The sequence below is a fragment of the Carassius carassius genome, chromosome 48 (assembly GCF_963082965.1).
Source record: "Carassius carassius chromosome 48, fCarCar2.1, whole genome shotgun sequence".
Lineage (NCBI taxonomy): Eukaryota > Metazoa > Chordata > Actinopteri > Cypriniformes > Cyprinidae > Carassius > Carassius carassius.
The window spans coordinates 15797253-15818361 of NC_081802.1; the positions used below are offsets into that span (position 1 = coordinate 15797253).

The window sequence follows — 21109 nt, forward strand, 5'->3', positions numbered from 1 at the left end:
TTTCAATATGTAGTGAATATTGATTAAAAATACATTAATTTAAATATTTTGTTTCATTTCTCTTTGTGTCTATCATCTAATACACACTTTCAGTGTTTAATCGCTAATTATATAAATTGTAGTCCGGTATATTTCACTCCAGATGTTAAATAATAACAAAATAATATTTAATAAATTTTTTTATTGTAATTTATGCCGGTTTTAATAATGTCATGATGGATTTTTCACCCTAAAAAAAAAACAATATTAATTTTCTTTATGAAACCACACACTCCCAAGTCATTACCAGTAATCAACGATGACGACAGTTTATTATTTATTCATCAACCATTTTGAACAAAAAGCAAGTAAGTTAGGTGCATTTCACTTCCACCAGTCTACTGAAATATAAAAATAAATGTTCTGGACACTCCTGTGAAATGATCCCAGCTGCTGTGCGTTGCTCAGGTTTGTCCTTTCGTCAGTGACCATCAGAAGTGACATCTTTGAGAAGTCAGAGGAGATAAAGGGAAAAGTAAACTGGAGCACAGTATACAAAAGCAGCCCAGGAGGAGAGAGAGAGAGAGAGCTCTGACTGGACAACAGGAGCGGCAGTGAACTCAGGAATACTAAACACGGAATGACTAGATCATAAGTGTGGCACTTTCAGGATTAGCTTATACAAGTGATATCAGAAGGATCTCGCGTCTCCTTCAGACTGGAAAGTGCCTGGCCCTTCGGTCCCATTGTGTTCTGACAGGAGGAAAGGTTTTAGTATTTAAAGCTTCATGACAAATAAAAGCAACATGAAGAAATACAAAACTCCAGCGAGGGTCACGACTGGAGCAGCTGCCACAGAAACGGCTCGCAGGACTCCTGAATTCAGAAGCTGCAGAGTTTGAGACGCCCTCCGTCTCCTTCACTGACGAACCGCTTACGGCCCCTGACAGAAACAGACCAAATAAAACAGATACAAGAAGAAGTGGATACGACAACATTACTACACTAATAATAAATGTTAATCTTCTAATTAATTAATTAAATTAATGCATTTAGCAGACGCTTTTATCCAAAGCGACTTAGTGCATTCAGGCTATCAATTTTTACCTAGCATGTGTTCCCGTAAATAATAAATAATATACAAAAACACTATATACAGTATATATACAGTAACATCAATTGAATTAATAAAAGTGTACTATATATATATATATATATATACATATATATATATATATATATATACAGTACAGACCTAAAGTTTGGACACACCTTCTCATGCAAAGAGTTTTCTTTATTTTCATGACTATGAAAATTGTAGATTCACACTGAAGGCATCAAAACTATGAATTAACACATGTGGAATTATATACATAACAAAAAAGTGTGAAACAACTGAAAATATGTCATTGTAGGTTCTTCAAAGTAGCCACCTTTTGCTTTGATTACTGCTTTGCACACTCTTGGCATTCTCTTGATGAGCTTCAAGAGGTAGTCACCTGAAATGGTCTTCCAACAGTCTTGAAGGAGTTCCCCGAGAGATGCTTAGCACTTGTTGGCCCTTTTGCCTTCTGTCTGCGGTCCAGCTCACCCCTAAACCATTTCGATTGGGTTCAGGTCCGGTGACTGTGGAGGCCAGGTCATCTGGCGCAGCACCCCATCACTCTCCTTCTTGGTCAAATAGCCCTTACATAGCCTGGAGGTGTGTTATGGGTCATTGTCCTGTTGAAAAATAAATGATGGTCCAACTAAACGCAAACCGGATGGAATAGCATGCCGCTGCAAGATGCTGTGGTAGCCATTCTGGTTCAGTATGCCTTCAATTTTGAATAAATCCCCAACAGTGTCACCAGCAAAGCACCCCCACACCATCGCACCTCCTCCCTCCATGCTTCACGGTGGGAACCAGGCATGTAGAGTCCATCCGTTTACCTTTTCTGCGTCGCACAAAGACACGGTGGTTGGAACCAAAGATCTCAAATTTGGACTCATCAGACCAAAGCACAGATTTCCACTGGTCTAATGTTCATTCCTTGTGTTCTTTAGCCCAAACAAGTCTCTTCTGTTTGTTGCCTTTCTTTAGCAGTGGTTTCCCAGCAGATAATCTATCATGAAGGCCTGATTCACACAGTCTCCTCGAGATGTGTCTGCTGCTAGAACTCTGTGTGCCATTGACCTGGTCTCTAATCTGAGCTGCTGTTAACCTGTGATTTCTGAGGCTGGTGACTAGGATGAACTTATCCTCTGCAGCAGAGGTGACTCTTGGGCTTCCTTTCCTGGGGTGGTCCACATGTGAGCCAGTTTCTTTGTAGCTCTTGATGGGTTTTGTGACTGCACTTGGAGACACTTTCAAAGTTTTCCAAATTTTTCGGACTGACTGACCTTCATTTCTCAAAGTAATGATGGCCACTCGTTTTCCTGTACTTAGACTGTTAGAATTTGTATTATGGCAAGAAAAAAGCAGCTATTCAGTAGGACTATCAGCTGTGTATCCAGCTGACTTCTGCACAACACAACTGATGGTCCCAACCCCATTTATAAGGCAAGAAATCACACTTATTAAACCTGACAGGGCACACCTGTGAAGTGAAGACCATTTCAGGTGACTACCTCTTGAAGCTCATAAAAAAAAATTGTTTTGATAATAGTAAGATGGAATGTTACAGAATAAATATTTTTATAATAATAAAAGTTATTATACAAGTTTGTTATACAGAAAAAGGCCACACTCACCGACAAGGACAGAGGTCTCGGAGTTTTTTATCGATGACGCCGGCATCAAAGCTCTGCTCCACAAACTTCTCCAGAAGCGAATACGCACACGGCACGTCAATACTGAGATCAGCCATGTCCACATACACCCTCTCAAAGCCCTGCAAGAGGACAGCATTCACTGTACATCTGCTTTTTAAGCTGCAGTGACTCACACTGACCGGCAGGTGGCGCCGTACCCGTCTCAGCTGGTCCACAGTGATGACCGTGGAGGTGCAGAGAGACTTCAGCAGCTGCAGGATCATCTGAAGCGTCCGGTTGCCTTTAGACTCCAGAACCATGATGACCGCCTGGAAAAAATAAAACAACTATTAATAATCAGGTACAAGCTTTCTTCTAAAGACCCGGTTCTGTTGCCGTTATTACCTCATAAACGAACTCGTGATGGAAATGTGGGACTTCCAGTTCTCTCAAGCAGCGCTCGGCTTCCACCGTGTCTCCTGATAACAGATACTCCTTCAACAGGAGGTTCACCTGCAACAACAGCCATCATGCAATCTGGAGTTAGAGAATGAATACATGTGGGGCTGGGTTATGTGAGGTGGTAGGCGGGGAATGGGCGTGTCCTTGCCTCTTTGATGAGTTGATTGACAGGTCTCTGGCCGCCGCCCGAGCCCCAGAGGCTGTCGATGCGCAGGCCGGTCCATCGGCTCATTCTCAGCAGCACGGCGGCGCGATCCAGAGCCGCTCTGATCAAACCAAACAAACCCACGTCAAACACGCCGTCAAAACACAGAACCAGACCCACCGAGAGGAAAACACAGTACCTGGCGTATTCACAATCTACACGTCCTTTGTAGCCATCTACGAAGCTCTTTGGGAGGATGTTGTCGGCGACAGCTCGAGCGATGAACTGACCGAGCATCTGGAAGACAAATGTAAACATTTCCAGCTAAAGATCACTCATTCGGAGAGTTCACAAGATACAGAGGAAAAAAGACTAGTTTTCCTGTATTAAAACACTGACAAATATTAAAGATAGTCAATCTTTGAATTATTTAACATTTTATATTATTTCAATATTAGATATAATTTGTAGTATTAATATTATTTACAAATGCTTGATCAACTTTAATCTTGATCCATTTTTGGTTCAAACATTAGCTTTTTTATATTCTCAGATAATTAGCACTCATTCTGAAATAATTTCCATATTTCTTACTGACATGAAAAAAGGAACATAAATCATTTATAATTTGTAATTAAACTAGGCCTATATGAATTGCTTTTAAGGATTTGAAAACTCTGACAAGTAATAAAAATATGAAATATAATTAAACAGTAATATTTAATATTAATAATAAAACCTTACATTTATAAAATATATACAGTTTATTTTTATTTTTTGGCAACCTTTTTCTCTATTTTCAAATCGCACCTTCCTGAATAAAATATATTTGTATATATTAATTAATTTTATTCATATTAAATATTAATATTTACATCTTTAATTTAGAAAATATATAACTTGATTTCTTCTAAAATAAAGATTAAAGATTTCATATCCTTGTCATAAAAAAAGAGCTTTCCACATTTCTTGTTTACACACAAAAACCCCTCATAGGATACAAAAAGAAGAACTGAATCTTTTCACACAGCAGGATTTCACTTGAAGAGTATATAAAGGTCCCTCGAGTTCCTCATCGAGACATTGGTGTGTGTGTGTGTGTGTGTGTGTGTGTTACTGTAAGCAGTGCAGCTGTGTGTGAAGCTGGAGGACACACAGTGTCTGTAAAGCGGTAGCACGCATCAGTTCATACTAATGCAGTCGGAGGTCAATATTTGTTCTTATGCTGTTTTGGCACGTCTACCCTTTGTATTCAGATTGTATTGGCTGTTAACCAGTTCTACCGCTCGAACAACATGTGCCCTCGTGTCTGTAATGAAGGCTGACAAATGTGTTTGATGCACAGCGCTGACCCAGCATTCTGCACACAAGCTCACTGGTGTTTCTACGAAGCCGAAGGAAACAGCTGAAAGTCTCTTGTGACTGGCTCATCTGCACCACACAGACGTGCTCCGACCACAGAGTTTTCACTGTTAACCGCAGCCTCGCCAAACATGCTTTTAGCAGAGGAAACATGCAGCTCAGAAACTGTGACAAATGTTACGCTGCAAAAATTAAACCTACGCCTCAACTAGAGCGCTTCATGATTATGAACCATCGCTGATCATTAAATCTCATACAACAAAGTTGTGTTTAATTTAATATCTTCTGTTCATACTACTTAACACACACAGACTTAAAATTGTTTTTAACGTCATTCATATAGTAGTGACATTAATAGAATTAAGAAATAAAGCATTAAATACTGCCACAAAGAAAAATATTTTAATGTTAATGCTGTTAATATAAGGTATTAGATTTATAACAATATTTAACATTTATATATTTGTTATGTTAATATATTAGATATGATATCTGAAATATAATATTTATAATATATAATTATGTATATATTAATATCTAAATTACAATATATACACGCATATAAATTATATACATTTATATATGTGCATATAAATGTTAATGTATTAGATATGAGGCCTATACATCAATTTACAAACAATTATACAAAGAATTACAATCTTTTTCTGAGTTCAACCTTGTACACTTTCTGATCATATTGTCAAATATAATATCAAAATATATGATATTAAAGAATTTAATAACTCAAGTATAATAATATTGTATTATATTTTAATACGTTTTTTTTAATCAATTCTATAATACTAACTTTAATGCAGAAATATATACTAATTTGTTTTTTGTTTTTTAAATATATTAAAAACACTATTTACTTTTAATATAAACGTATTGTTTTTGTTTTTCCACAGGGTCCAAAAAAGGAACTGGAATAATAAATAGTAAAATTAATATCAAAATCAAACTATGGCTTTTAAAAACGAATTAAAAAGGTAAATATAAAAATATATCAAATTATAGATGACCGTGTGTGTGTATATATATATATAAGTCACTTTTTTTTTTATATATATATACACACATATATTCTAATATATTTGGATGTTTAGTGTGCATGGTTAAGGGCCTCACTCGAGCGACTCTACACTACTTCTAGCAGGTCACCTGTGGAGCTCCAGGTGTGTCCAGCACCAGGTCGGGCAGCTCTTTGAGAAGTTTGTGGAAGGAGGCCTCCACGTCGCCCGCTGTGAGCACACACCCGCAGAGCTCGCTGAGCAGTCGTGACGTCAGCTCCCTGTGGCTGGCTTTAGCCTCCAGCGCTAGCGATACGGCTAGCATGGGCACGTCGCCTCGCATGCTTCCCAGGTTCAGCTCAGCAAGCAGTTCCTGAAGGAACAGAGCCAGATGTCCGGATTATAATCAGAATGCAGCGTGTTCCTCAGGGTTTTTACTCAAACGCACAACACTTCATTAGATATGAACAGCCGTAAAAGCCTTCTCTTCATTTAACAACACAGCCATAAATCTCACCGCCACTTCATTAGCATCCCCGTGCTCAAAGTACTCTTGAACGATAGGAGTGAGCGTCTTCTCAAACGTGTCTTCGTCCAGAGGGAGGACGAGCGTCTCATATACACAGTTCTCCTGCAGAAACACAACGTTTGATGGATTGTGTGACAGTTTGATGGTTAAAAGGAAAAGTTCTCCCCAAAATAAACATTTTCTGAATATTCTCTTGACCTCAGGCCATCCAAAATATGTTAGTTTCCTCATGGGAACAGATTTGGAGAAATTCAGCAGATAAGTGCAGATAGACGTTCACCGACACTTCTGATGATTAAATTGCATCAGCGTACCATGGCCAAAGTGTGCTTTGGGCTTGAGACCGCAAACAGATTACAATAATAAACAATAAACTAAAACATTACAATAATCCAGAAATAACACACACCACTCCAGTCCGATCTTTAACTTCAACAGTTTTACATACACAGCTTTTCGCTTCACAAGACATTAACTGATGGACTGGAGTGGTGTGGATTATTGTGATGTGTTTGTCAGCTGTTTGGACTCTCATTCTGACGGCACCCATCCACTGGTTCTGATGAACAAACAAACTCTGATCTGAGATGATCTGAGATTAAGCAAATTTTTATTTAAGGCCGAACTATTACTTTAAAAACCATAAGCAAGCACACTGTGTGGCTTTTACCTGCTCAGCATCATAATTGGGATCTTTAACGTCAACTTCATCTTCGTCGTAAACCTGCCCAGGTGTTCCCCATACACCTTTACCTCCTGCCCCACCTATGGAGACAAAACACAGAAACAGTGCCAAGACATGTCAACAGAGACCAGAAAGAAGAAAGAAAACCTTCTGCTGTAGTCAATGAAAGTGCACGCTGTCCCTGTCTTTGTCATGTTGCCCACACAGGCTCTTTTAATTCACAGCTGCTGAAATCATCTCTCAATGGCAGAAGACCATACAGCAGTCTGTGCACGCAAGGCTATGTGTGATGTTCTGCTACATCCTCATGACCTTCCAAACCTGAATGAATGTCATTCTTCTGTGGCACATTATTTTTTTATTACAATGGAGGTCAATGGGGTCCGGTGTTGTTTGGTTCTTAATCTTCAAAATATCTTCTTTTGTGCTCCGCAAAATAAATTAAATCATAAAGTTCTGAAGTGGTAAGAGGGTGTGTAAATGATCGTTTTCATTTTTAGATGTATATATATATATATATATATATATATATATATATATATATATATATATATAAAACCAACTATTACCAAAATCGAGACATCCACAACTCAAGAAGTGTACGTTAGATGAGGTTTGTTTGACTAGTCCCACAATATTCCAGAAAGCACTGGAATATTCCAGAATGTTCCAGAAACATCTAGAACGTTCCCATCCTTGCAAAAGCATAATCTCTTTTAAAAACATTCAACATTAGTGCAAAAACTTATCTGTATGTTCTAAATGTTCTAAAATGTACCTGACCTAAATATTTACCAAAATATTGACACTAGGCAAAAATATATAGTACGATAATAATTAGCACTACAGAATTACAGAAGAACCATAAAAAAGTATATAAAAAAGATGTATATATAGTTGCTTAAATTAAGATTTAAAAAATAATAAAACATTTAAAAATGATTGAAAATAAATATACATATACGTTCAGAGCCAAATGTGCTAAACAATCTTTACAAAAATGGCCTGAATGAAAGCTAAATTAAAATACTGAAATTTGATTAAAAACCTATTATCAAATTAATCCGTGACAAAGAAAAAAATTATTATTATCTGACAATGAAAATGTGTCACCAATTTGTAATCCCTGATTAAATGCAAAACACAACAACTAGCTTCTGCTCAGCCTGACCGCAAAGCCTCCAAAGAAGATTGTCAATATGCTGTAATGCAATTTTTTCAGGTTTTCACTTTTCATGATGATGAAGTATATTTTCATCTGAAGGCCTCTGTCCAAAGACAGCTAACAGGAACTCTAGCCCTGCAGTCCGACTTAACCAGCAGTTACATAACACAAAAAGGGTCGAATATGCCAGCGCAGACGGAATCAAAAAGAGAAGCATGTCATGAAGTTATCTCGCGGGGGATGGGGGAGGTGAAAAGGTCACGAGGGGCAAAATCTAAATATTTTTTTGCAGTCTTGCGCGCATATATATATATATATATATATATATATATATATAGCATTCTCGATGCAGCTAGCAAGACAGAATGCCCGACGTTTCTGCAAGCCAGACTTTTCCAAATCAATTCAGGTCTGTTGCACACAAGGGTGATAAACCCTCAACAACTGAATGAATGGCAGTGACTGTCTGTTATGAGTGTGTGTGAGAATGTGGGTGGAGTTTAGTTGCTGAAGTGCGTCAGTCCGCTTGCATGAAGAATCGCTCGGATGTTTAAGTCAAGTCTAAACTGGCAAAAATGAAACAACGGATGCTGGAACGGAACCAAGTCAACACTTCTACGCTCTGAACTGATGCCAATAAATCCCAACCTGCACCGGAGTTCCGGAACTTTCAGAATTATCTAAATCCAGTTTATTTGTATGCGTGCATTCAGAGTTCAACTGAACCAATATCTACATTTCAAACAGAAAAACCCCCAGTGGTTCCAGGGGCGGTAACTTGAGAACTATACGATGATATAAACCGATTAACTATACAAGGTTTGAATTATTTTAAATCTATGAGAATAAATAACTCCAAACCACAACTTATAACAATAACGACAGAAAAACTATACATTTGGAATCACTTTCAGAACGATTTTTAAAACCTTGAGGATAATAATCGGAAAATGCAGCATGCTTATAATAAACCGAATGGTATTGTCAATTGGTGTGGATGCTAATATAGCTATCGTTCTTGGTTAAGGAATCAAACAGCACTGATACCTTTCTTGGGCAGTCCTCGTCCCTTGCCCATCCTCGACCTCCTGTTAAGTAGTTTGCCCTTAGGGCTGGTGGGGGGCACCACAGAGCGGACCACATCACTGTTATCGCTCAGCGAGTCGCCCCGGCCCGAGTCCCTGGAGGAGGTCTTCCTCAGACGTCTCTTCACCTTGGCCTTGAGTCTTGCTTCATGGATGCTGCCGGTGGGAGCCGAGATCCAGTTTCCGTTGATTTCATTATCAACGTTTCCAGTGAAGGTGTTGTCCTCGTCCCCAGAGGGGAAGGAATCGCTGAGATTTCCAGCCTCTGTGGTTGACAAGAGTGTTTGGAACCATTCATATATGTGAATATGCATATAATGTGTTATATGAGACTAAACATATGTTTTAAAACAGGATTAGCACTAGAGACCAACGTTTGGGCCCCTTATACATATATTTGAGAGAGTATAAACAAGTGATAGGCTTGACCTTGGCAACTTTGCACAGACTTATCATATCAAATACCAAATATGAGGGCAAACGATTCTGAAACACTGACCTAGAAACATTTACCGTGATATTAAATACCTAAATATCGCAGTAAAAATCAACTTACCAACAGGGTTTGCATTCAGCCATGCCTCACAGTCAGCTGCCATGGTAAAATCTGAAAATTAAGTTTTACGGGGTATAAAATGTGCCTTTGCACCTAGAATGCAGAAATATTAACGTTAATATGCAAGTTTCTTTGTGAAGCAAAAATGAATGAATAAATGAGAACAAGCAGCTGCTCCAATCAGCAGCGTCCATTTGGCTCCAACATAAGCCTGATACAATGACTGTATCGCATTACCAAACAGACAGAAGACCTGCAGTCTCCAAAATAAAGTGTTTTGGCTGAGCAATACTTAGTTTTTGTACTAACGGTCATTAATGCGTTTAAAATGTTACGTAGAGCATGCATTCAATCTATCGTGTTACGTGCACGAACAAGTGCGCGAGCGCAACATAAACATAAACAAAGCCTCGGAACTAGCAGCCAACAAACGCCATTTTTGTCTATATTTGACACAGCGTCTAAAATAAAACCTTCGAATGTCTTGAATATTGCAGAGTACGTTGCTTTTAAACAACATCCAGTTGATAAGGAACAAATCCCACTAACCTGTTTTATTGCGTAGTCCAAGTTTGAGTAGACGCTCCGTTGATGTTGATTCTGTGTTCTCTGCCCGGCAACACGATAGCGTAATGCTGTCCTGCGCGCTCTCTGATTGGTTGGAAAAATAGAGGCGGATGACAAAGTGACCAATAAAAATTAAGTTGAAATGAATCCGGTCTTTCTCGTATTTTCTATGAGGTCTTCGGTGAAGATCGTGACTTTCCGCCCTGCAATGGATGCTGCAACAGAATTTACGTCATTATGTAACAGATTGCTCATGGGGTGAAGATGAAGTCCCTCTGTCTTTTTATATTATTAAACTGGCATATATTACATGTAAATAAAAATAAAAAAAAGATGCAGGGGTTATTTTATAATGTACCATGGGACACTTTCATAAACATCAGGCAACCTTATTTTCCAAAATGTTTATTTAATATTTGCATCAGTGCTACACAATTTCCTTCCATAAAATGTTGTGCTATTATTAACAGAATATAAAACAAAGTTTTCCAGAACCATTCTGCTTATATACTAGCATTATAACACTCAGCTTTTTATAATTTTGATATGAGTTAAATAAACATGGTCCAGTTCAAGTATCCCAAAAGTCTGGGCTCTGTGTACAGCAATGATGAAAAACAAAAGAGTATGACAGACATTATACAGAAGCAGCGTTCACTGGTGTTCAGCTGATTATTAAGCATCTGGGGCTTTTAATACATTACAAGGCACTTTGAAAAGTTCAGACTGAAACAGAATAATAATAATAATTTAAAAGGCATCAACAGAATATTCACAAGTATTGACCTGAGGATAATTTTACACCTCTTTAAATTAAAATAGAAATTTAAATTAGGCACTTCTGCAGTGGATTTCATATTTGTCCACTGCTTGGAAAAACCAACACATATGCAAGCTTTGGAGTATGAACTAGGCAGGCAGATGATGTAAACACTACACTTACCAGTGCATTTCACATTCTGATGCATATTTTTCACAGTGTAAGAAAAATCCATGCTGGACTACAGAAGACACACACACTGGATTCACAGAAAACTGAAAACTGTCATCATTTACTTTTCCTCATGTTTAAAACCTGTATGAGAGACTTTTATTTTTCCAGTGGAACACAACTGAAGATATTTTGCAGAACGTTCCTGCTGCTCTTTTCCATACAATGAAAGTGAATGGGGACTAGGGGCTTTCAAGCACACATGACATGCTGAATAAAAATATATTGTGGTCACAAATTAAGAATTAGTTCCCATGACTTAGAGGCCATGTTGTACTAATTCTTTCTAGTGTTATATTAGTATATTGATATACTAATATAGGTTTTGTTAATATTTTGATTTAGATTTCATTTTTATATTGTTTTAATTGTATTAATTGTTTTTGGGTCTATATAGTTTTTATTGATTGTCTTTTTTAGTTTAGTTTATTTAGTTTGAGTTATTTTAGTACTCAGAGTTAAACTAAATGAAAATAAGATATGTTGCCTTAGCAAAAACAAAATGTGTTTATATTAATACAATTATTTATAGAAATACAATTATTACAAACATTATTTCCCTCATTTTAGTTGAATCAAGGCCATGATGAAACTAAATTAAAACTGAAAATGGATAATTAATATACAACAGACATAATTAATATTCAAATTTTATTTCGCATGTCATGTACAGGGCTCCGAGATCTAAAAACTAAATGTATTTTTATATTTTCAGTTTGTTTCTTAAACTATGGCTTCAAAAATAAAACGTGGAATATAGTGCACATGTCGCATGGACTACTTTAATGATTTAAATTAAAATTTTGGAACCACAGCCCACCATCAATTCCACTGTACAGAAGAATAACAGCAAAAAAGGTCATGTGTGTTTGGAATTTACATTTTTCAGTGAACTATTCCTTTAAAATCTAAGACATTTAATGTGGCTTTTTTTTTAATCCCCGAAAACTTTCATACAGTTTGTATTGCTATGAACCCGAGTACACAAATGACCCAATTGCAGTTCTTCTTGTGTCCATGTCCCAGCAGTGGTGCAGTCCTGATAGTCTCACTTGAGCTTCATTCAGTGTTTTGCGACTGTGTGTGGAATTTTAAGAGACTTTCCTCCGCCAGCTTTGACAGATACTTCTATAAAAACACAAACAATCGTCTGTTAAATTACACAAATTACCATTTACTTTTAAATCACAGGCATAAGAACAACTATAACGCCTTGAAGAGCAACAGTTTGGTTTCTCTGACTAAAATGGCTGACTGACAGCATCTGTTATGACTGTTAAACTCAAGAAAGTTCAAGCTACATTGAGATATCGCGTGTTTCTAGGCTCTTTTGTCTTAGAAACTAAACACTATCCCAACATATTTTTGAAACCCATTCGTTTATTTAATTTTAGCCCTAACAATGTCTACTAGTGGATAAAATCCACTGTGACACTTTGTCTTACTTAGGCTAATTTCATAGCTGGCTTTTTAAGTAACCTTAATGCACACAGTTATATGATCTAGTCACACTTTTTGCATAGTTTTACTAAACTAAAAGATAGCACTTTCATATTTTAAAGTTGCAAAGTAATTTTGCACTCATGGTCTATTGGACTTCCTGTTGAGGTCGGTTTTAATGACATAAGAGTTGATGAAACTCACGTTTATGTGCTTCCAAAAAGCGTATTTGTTTACCAGTGAAACAAGGAACAAGTTGAAATGGAACAAGGTCAAAATGTGGGAGGAAAGCAGGTTTCCTGTAGTGTTTACAGTCTCTCTCTCTGTCATTCTTGGTTTCACCTGTCTTGCTCTTCTGGTGTTATATTCAGCTGTCACCTTCTCACTCTCTACTTCTTGTAAACTCAACACAGCTGGCAGACCTCAAGCCGGAGAAGTGAAGTATGAGGTGACGCTCTTTGGCCGACCACTCTAGTCTGAGAGACGACAACTGGTTGTGGTCTGACTGTGATGACGGGGAATGTCCGGATCCTTGCCGCCTCAACGATGTTGTGCTGCAAAGTTTGTTTGTCTGTCTGTATGCGTGTGTTTCTGAAGGGTTATAAAGAGGAACTATATCCCACCCTGAGCACTGGGCTTCTTGCGTCAGTCAATCTTACACTGCAGTCACCAGGGGTGGGGAGTAACTAAGTAAGCCTTTTCAGTAAAAGCTTCTATTTACAACAGTGTAGCAGTATAGCATGGCCAAATGCTACATCGCTGTTTGGATTTCACATTGTTCATGTTGCGTGCAGCTTTATAGTCAAATACACTCTGCTAAGTGGTCCTCTCATGTGTACCGCTGCCAAGTCTGATTCGTTTTAGTGAATCAGTTCATTTGGGAAGAGATTTAAGAAACAGTTGACCGATTCACTGATTTTAGTCACTTAAGTAGCTTCAGTGTAGATAGGTAGTCTATAACGTAAGTTGTCTAATGTGTACTGCTGGAAAGTCTGATTCATTTTGGTGAATCAGTTCATTTGGGAAGAGATTTAAGAAACAGTTGACTGATTCACTTATTTTAGTCACTTAAGTAGCTTCCATTTAGATAGGTAGTTGGTAAAGTAAGTAGTCTCATGTGTACTGCTGGAAAGTCTGATTCATTTTGGTGAATCGGTTCATTTGGGAAGAGGTTTAAGAAACAGTTGACTGATTCACTGATTTTAGTCACTTAAGTAGCTTCAGTATAGATAGGTAGTCTATAACGTAAGTTGTCTAATGTGTACTGCTGGAAAGTCTGATTCATTTTACTGAATCAGTTAATTTGGGAAGAGATTTAAGAAACAGTTAACTGATTCACTTATTTTAGTCACTTAAGTAGCTTCCATTTAGATAGGTAGTTGGTAAAGTAAGTAGTCTCATGTGTACTGCTGGAAAGTCTGATTCATTTTGGTGAATCAGTTCACTTGGGAAGAGGTTTAAGAAACAGTTGACTGATTCACTGATTTTAGTCACTTAAGTAGCTTCAGTGTAGATAGGTAGTCTATAACGTAAGTTGTCTAATGTGTACTGCTGGAAAGTCTGATTCATTTTAGTGAATTAGTTCATTTGGGAAGAGATTTAAGAAACAGTTGACTGATTCACTTATTTTAGTCACTTAAGTAGCTTCAGTGTAGATAGGTAGTCTATAACGTAAGTTGTCTAATGTGTACTGCTGGAAAGTCTGATTCATTTTAGTGAATTAGTTCATTTGGGAAGAGATTTAAGAAACAGTTGACTGATTCACTTATTTTAGTCACTTAAGTAGCTTCAGTGTAGATAGGTAGTTGGTAAAGTAAGTAGTCTCATGTGTACTGCTGGAAAGTCTGATTCATTTTGGTGAATCAGTTCACTTGGGAAGAGGTTTAAGAAACAGTTGACTGATTCACTGATTTTAGTCACTTAAGTAGCTTCAGTGTAGATAGGTAGTCTATAACGTAAGTTGTCTTATGTGTACTGCTGGAAAGTCTGATTCATTTTAGTGAATTAGTTCATTTGGGAAGAGATTTAAGAAACAGTTGACTGATTCACTTATTTTAGTCACTTAAGTAGCTTCAGTGTAGATAGGTAGTCTATAACGTAAGTTGTCTAATGTGTACTGCTGGAAAGTCTGATTCATTTTAGTGAATCAGTTCATTTGGGAAGAGATTTAAGAAACAGTTTACTGATTCACTTATTTTAGTCACTTAAGTAGCTTCAGTGTACAACCCGAATTCCGGAAAAGTTGGGACGTTTTTTACATTTTAATAATATGAAAACTAAAAGACTTTCAAATCACATGAGCCAATATTTTATTCACAATAGAACATAGATAACATAGCAAATGTTTAAACTGAGAAAGTTTACAATTTTATGCACAAAATGAGCTAATTTCAATTTTGATTTCTGCTACAGGTCTCAAAATAGTTGGGACGGGGCATGTTTACCATGGTGTAGCACAGGGGTGGCGAACCTGTTCAGCATGATGAGCCAAAAAAAAATCCCTCATCACTGCAAAGAGCCACACAACAGATGTGTCTAACAATAAAGTTACAATTTATTACTTATTACAGTTACTAATTACATACACAATAGTTTTCATGGATTTTAATGTTTGTCAATGTTTGTCATAGTATCAGCCTACCTAAAAGGTTACATGACTCAGTGGGACACCTGGCACTCCTTGGTTTCCACAATCTTTGTTAAGTCTGGCTTGTATTCAGTTGTGGCTACTCGTAGTAATTCTTTCACATGCGTGTCAGTCAGGACAGAGCGATGCTTTGATTTCACTTGTTTCAGTGTTGGAAAAAGTGATTCACACATGTAAGTTGACCCAAACATTGACAATAGTTTGACTGCAGCCTGTTTGACATTGGGATATCTCTCATTCGGCACAATCTTCCAAAACTCCACGGTTCCTTCCCTCAGAACACTTTTAAGTCTGTCATCCTCAGAAAGTTCAATCATTTCAAGCTGAGTTGCTGCTTCATCTTCCACTAAAGGGGCTTTTAAACAGTCTGATTCAGCAGTGAATGGGTCGATAAGAAATGAAATTTGTGGTCTTTTTTGGCGTAGGCCGGAGAATCTGTCCTCAAAACTCTGTTCGAGACTTTCAAGCAGTGTTGCATACCGTGCAGTACTCCCATTTACAACCTCTGCTGCTGGTCCACTTGCCTTCAACAAGGATGGAAAATGTGTTAACTGCCTCTTTTGTAGATGAGTCTTGAACAGCTTGAGTTTGTTGACAAATGTGAAAATACTCTGCACCAGGTCAGACACCATCTTTGACTTCCCTTGCAGATCCACATTAAGGCCATTCAGATAATGCAGCATGTCGACCAAAAAAGCCAAGCCCGAAATCCACTGGGGATCACGTAGCTCAGGATAGTCCTTATGTTTCTCTGCAAGGAACAGCTTCACTGGATTTAAAAGCTCAAAAAAACGAGAAAGCACATTACCTCTTGACAGCCATCTTACAGCACAGTGAAGAAGCAGATCAGATGAAAGATCTTCATCAAGCTCAGCAATGAGATTTTTGAACTGCCTGTGATTGAGAGCATGTGTGCGTATAAAATTGACAATTTCCAGCACAGGTTTCATGATGTGATCAAAGTTCAGCTTTTTAGACACCAAGTGCTCTTGGTGGATAATACAGTGAAATGTCCAAAATTCAGGAAAACGGTCATCAGCTTTACACAGCCCTACAAGGCCTTTCCCAGATCCCAACATGGCTGGTGCTCCGTCAGTGGCTATTGCTGTTAGCTTTGATAACTGCAGATCTGCTTTCTCAACAACAGCCATCAGTGTCTCTTTCAGGTCGATTCCACGGGTTCTGTCTTTCAGTGGCACAATGTCAAGCAGCTCTTCCTTAATTGTGCAGTCTTCTGACACAAACCGTACAAATATCGCCAACTGTGGCTTATCTTGAACATCGCAAGACTCATCCAAAACAATGCTGAAATACCGGCACTTCTGAAGATCTGAATATAAATGTGTTTCAACTGAGTCGTTAATGTCCGATATTCTCTCTTCAACTGTGTGCCGTGACAGCTGAAGGTCCTTTACTGAACGTTTCAAATTTTCATTTTCGGGACAAAGAATAGCAACAACATCACTAAGGCACTTTTTAAGAAACTACCCTTCACGATATGGTTTTTTTGCACGAGCAATGTTCCATGCCAGTTGATATGACGCTAATGTCACTGTCTCTGAATGCTTGGTAAATTTCCGAAAAAGCTGACTTTGCTTCTCCGACTGACGTTTCAAAGTGTTTACCTTGTGCTTGCGAAGTTCACTGCCTTTGGGAAATTCCCTGGCCACTGTAGAATGGAGTGATGTGAAATGGCGCTCAAGATTTGAAGCCTTAAAATGCGACAACGACGTCTGGCATATCAAGCAGAATGGTTTTCCAATTCGTTCAACAAAAAAATATAAATCCTCCCATTCAGATAATAATGTTCTGTGCTCATCTTCATATTTGCGCTTAGCTGTATGCTTCTTTGATTCTGCCATGATAATTCCTACTAACGAACTTCACATTAACCTGACAGCGGCAGCTCCTGTCAGTCAATAATAGGCTAGCCACGTTAAATTACGCGAGAGTTGAGGTTCTGTTAAAAATAATAAAAAAATAATATGAATAATGTATTATTTTTAAAAAGTCAAATTACATTCAGATAATACATTTAAATTCATTCCTATTTATTTTGAAATAAAATTTAGAAATTCTAAAAAAGTTGAATGAATTGCGATGTGAACATGTGGAGACTGAACCGAGCCGCAAAAAAGCAGTCAAAAAGCCGCACGCGGCTCGCGAGCCGCGGGTTCGCCACCCCTGGTGTAGCATCTCCTTTTCTTTTCAAAACAGTTTGAAGACGTCTGGGCATTGAGGCTATGAGTTGCTGGAGTTTTGCTGTTGGAATTTGGTCCCATTCTTGCCTTATATAGATTTCCAGCTGCTGAAGAGTTTGTGGTCGTCTTTGACGTATTTTTCGTTTAATGATGCGCCAAATGTTCTCTATAGGTGAAAGATCTGGACTGCAGGCAGGCCAGGTTAGCACCCGGACTCTTCTACGACGAAGCCATGCTGTTGTTATAGCTGCAGTATGTGGTTTTGCATTGTCCTGCTGAAATAAACAAGGCCTTCCCTGAAATAGACGTTGTTTGGAGGGAAGCATATGTTGCTCTAAAACCTTTATATACCTTTCAGCATTCACAGAGCCTTCCAAAACATGCAAGCTGCCCATACCGTATGCACTTATGCACCCCCATACCATCAGAGATGCTGGCTTTTGAACTGAACGCTGATAACATGCTGGAAGGTCTCCCTCCTCTTTAGCCCGGAGGACACGGCGTCCGTGATTTCCAACAAGAATGTCAAATTTGGACTCGCCTGACCATAAAACACTATTCCACTTTGAAATAGTCCATTTTAAATGAGCCTTGGCCCACAGGACACGACGGCGCTTCTGGACCATGTTCACATATGGCTTCCTTTTTGCATGATAGAGCTTTAGTTGGCATCTGCTGATGGCACGGCGGATTGTGTTTACCGACAGTGGTTTCTGAAAGTATTCCTGGGCCCATTTAGTAATGTCATTGACACAATCATGCCGATGAGTGATGCAGTGTCGTCTGAGAGCCCGAAGACCACGGGCATCCAATAAAGGTCTCCGGCCTTGTCCCTTACGCACAGAGATTTCTCCAGTTTCTCTGAATCTTTTGATGATGTTATGCACTGTAGATGATGAGATTTGCAAAGCCTTTGCAATTTGACGTTGAGGAACATTGTTTTTAAAGTTTTCCACAATTTTTTTACGCAGTCTTTCACAGATTGGAGAGCCTCTGCCCATCTTTACTTCTGAGAGACTCTGCTTCTCTAAGACAAAGCTTTTATAGCTAATCATGTTACAGACCTGATATCAATTAACTTAATTAATCACTAGATGTTCTCCCAGCTGAATCTTTTCAAAACTGCTTGCTTTTTTAGCCATTTGTTGCCCCCGTGCCAACTTTTTTGAGACCTGTAGCAGGCATTAAATTTTAAATGAGCTAATTAAGTGGATAAAAGTGTAAAATTTCTCAGTTTAAACATTTGCTACGTTATCTATGTTCTATTGTGAATAAAATATTGGCTCATGTGATTTGAAATTCCTTTAGTTTTCATTTTATTAAAATTTAAAAAACGTCCCAACTTTTCCGGAATTCGGGTTGTAGATAGGTAGTCTATAACGTAAGTTGTCTAATGTGTACTGCTGGTAAGTCTGATTCATTTTAGTGAATCAGTTCATTTGGGAAGAGATTTAAGAAACAGTTGACTGATTCACTTATTTTAGTCACTTAAGTAGCTTCCATTTAGATAGGTAGTCGGTAAAGTAAGTAGTCACATGTGTACTGCTGGAAAGTCTGATTCATTTTGGTGAATCAGTTCATTGGGGAAGAGATTTTAGGAAACAATTCATTGATTCAAGTCCCTTAAATAGCTTCAGTGTAGTCAAAATATCAGACCTGCTCCTTATCACACAAGTATAATATGGCTTATTATATTACAAAAAAACTTCAGTAAATTCTAAAGTTAAAATGTGTTATACAAAAGCTCTTTGAATCATCAATCTTTCAAACACAGAAAATGTTAAGAAAGAGAGAACCTTTCATATTTGGGTGGGAAGAGAAAGGAAGACTGCATGGTTCTGACCTGTAGGTTCCTGTAGTGAATTGTACTCCGACAGTGTGACGTCTTGGCTGCTTGTTCACTGGTGTAAAACAAACCACACAGGTTGCAATAAAATCCTGTCCTTGGCACGATGAACTCCACACCTGCCAAAAACAACACAACCAGCCAGAAATCAGAACGACTCCAAACAAATCCATTGTCATATACGGCTCTGTGAGTGTGTGCAGGGGTGTAAAGTCAGCTCTTCAGTGAAAGAATCTGGTGCGTTAGCTGTGTGGTAATGAGTACACAAGCTTGGGCCTCGAGGGTGCAATTCACACCTCACTCAGCAGGATGACAAATGCTCCACTGACATCAGCTGGCCTTAAAGGCTTCAGTCACCCACTGAGAGCCCACATCACAGCCAGAGCCGTTCATTAGTGCTGCTCGCGCAGTAAAGCGTTCCTATTATTATTGCTCATACTTTCTCCATCCTGACCAAATGGTACTTGACCATAGGAATTCTGGTGGACGTACCTAACGGTATGCTGTGTTCACTGATGGCTTTCTCCTGCTCCTGAGAGGGTGACGCAGTAAAGAAGTCTGTCACCTGAGGTGAAGGGGCACGTAATGATTCGGGAATATCTGGAACAGATGAATCGGTGGAATTAAATGCTTTAGTGTTTGTTGTGTACCATTGATCCGAGAAGTACATGTTTTTGTATCTACAGCTTGTAAATCACATTAAACTGCCACTAAATGTTCAAAAATTCCCCTTAAGATATTTGAGGCGAGCATGATTTTAAATGCAACTTTTAAAAATAAATAAATCATAATAATAATACAAATTTGGAGGTAAAAAGCAATTTGTCGAAAATTTGAAGTTTCCAAATTTTACCTAAAAACATTAGTTCAATCAAGTTTCCGAACAGTATTTGCTACGAATTGAAAATTCTGACATCATCTACCTATCCTCGTCACAAAAATGTGGCTTAGTCAGATAAAATCTTGTGAGGTGGCGTTAGTTAATTTTTAGGATACTTTAAAGTGCACACCACTGTTTCCGGCACACAAATATGAACATGGTGAGACCAGTGATGTCCGATTCACAGACAGATTATTCTCGAGAACATATTCTTTTTAACAGGTCAGGCCAAAGTTATAAAACACAAAAAGGTTACTGTCAAAAAGTCAAAGCTTTTCCACAAAACAAAGTTGCATGTTTAATCAAGCTAACTTACATTTTTGCTTGGCTGCATCTAAAATTGTTGCAATTGCAACAAAAAATGCTGTTTCGTCAGATTAATCTTATTAGGTTGCTCTATAAGTTATGCACACTAGTGTTCCCTACATGGAAAAATAAACACTGCGTGAGCAGTGAGGTCCAATTCACAGACATATTATTTTCAAGAACTCTCTCTTTTTAATGAGTCAGTCAGAAGGATTTAAGTTTCGAACTCACTCATGAGTTAACGGTTTAAAGTAGACTTGCTCAGTCAGTGAATCTGAACCGCTTTTGAACGGCAATCTTAATCATATGATGTTGTGATTAAACTATATGTGCAGTCTTATTAGCACAATTTTGCAAGCACTCAGCTCACACAGAAGTCACTTTTAAACTAAGTTCTATCCGATACTTAAAGTGGGGAATTTTGCATGACCAACCTGAACCTGATGCAAAATCTGAATGGGGAAATCCTTTGCCCTTCACAATATAATTCCCAATGAGGATTCCTAATGAAATTACAGTG

At 38.1% G+C, this 21109-nt stretch overlaps 2 protein-coding genes across 4 annotated transcripts in view; both read right to left on the reverse strand.

Annotated features, from left to right (window-relative positions):
• Positions 1-282: 282 nt before the first annotated feature.
• Positions 283-10413, reverse strand: LOC132131202 (programmed cell death protein 4-like). The gene is made up of 12 exons (XM_059543209.1): positions 10261-10413; positions 9712-9804; positions 9118-9420; positions 6891-6985; positions 6209-6322; positions 5843-6064; positions 3519-3616; positions 3323-3440; positions 3118-3225; positions 2931-3041; positions 2713-2852; positions 283-922 (listed from the first exon to the last, which is right to left on the reverse strand). The coding sequence occupies exons 2-12, from the start codon at positions 9752-9754 to the stop codon at positions 862-864; spliced, it is 1413 nt and encodes a 470-aa protein (XP_059399192.1). The 5' UTR covers positions 9755-9804; positions 10261-10413; the 3' UTR covers positions 283-861.
• Positions 10414-11967: 1554 nt separating this feature from the next.
• Positions 11968-21109, reverse strand: part of LOC132131422 (RNA-binding protein 20-like) — a 55741-nt gene continuing 46599 nt past the window's right edge. For all 3 annotated transcript variants that reach the window (XM_059543440.1, XM_059543441.1, XM_059543439.1), the window contains 3 exons: positions 19896-20003; positions 19401-19522; positions 11968-12397 (listed from right to left, as the gene is read on the reverse strand). In XM_059543440.1, coding sequence (XP_059399423.1) covers positions 12329-12397; positions 19401-19522; positions 19896-20003 — 299 coding nt within the window. In that variant the 3' untranslated portion in view covers positions 11968-12328. The remainder of the gene's footprint in view (positions 12398-19400; positions 19523-19895; positions 20004-21109) is intronic.

Excerpts from the sequence above, each read along its gene's own strand:
- LOC132131202 (XM_059543209.1), bottom strand. The coding sequence starts at position 9,754 with ATGGCAGCTGACTGTGAGGCATGGCTGAATGCAAACCCTGTTG. Across the intron at positions 6,986-9,117 it reads ACGAGGACTGCCCAAGAAAG|GTGGGGCAGGAGGTAAAGGT; the intron begins GTATCAGTGCTG and ends TTGTCTCCATAG. Across the intron at positions 3,617-5,842 it reads ACACACCTGGAGCTCCACAG|ATGCTCGGTCAGTTCATCGC; the intron begins GTGACCTGCTAG and ends TTTGTCTTCCAG.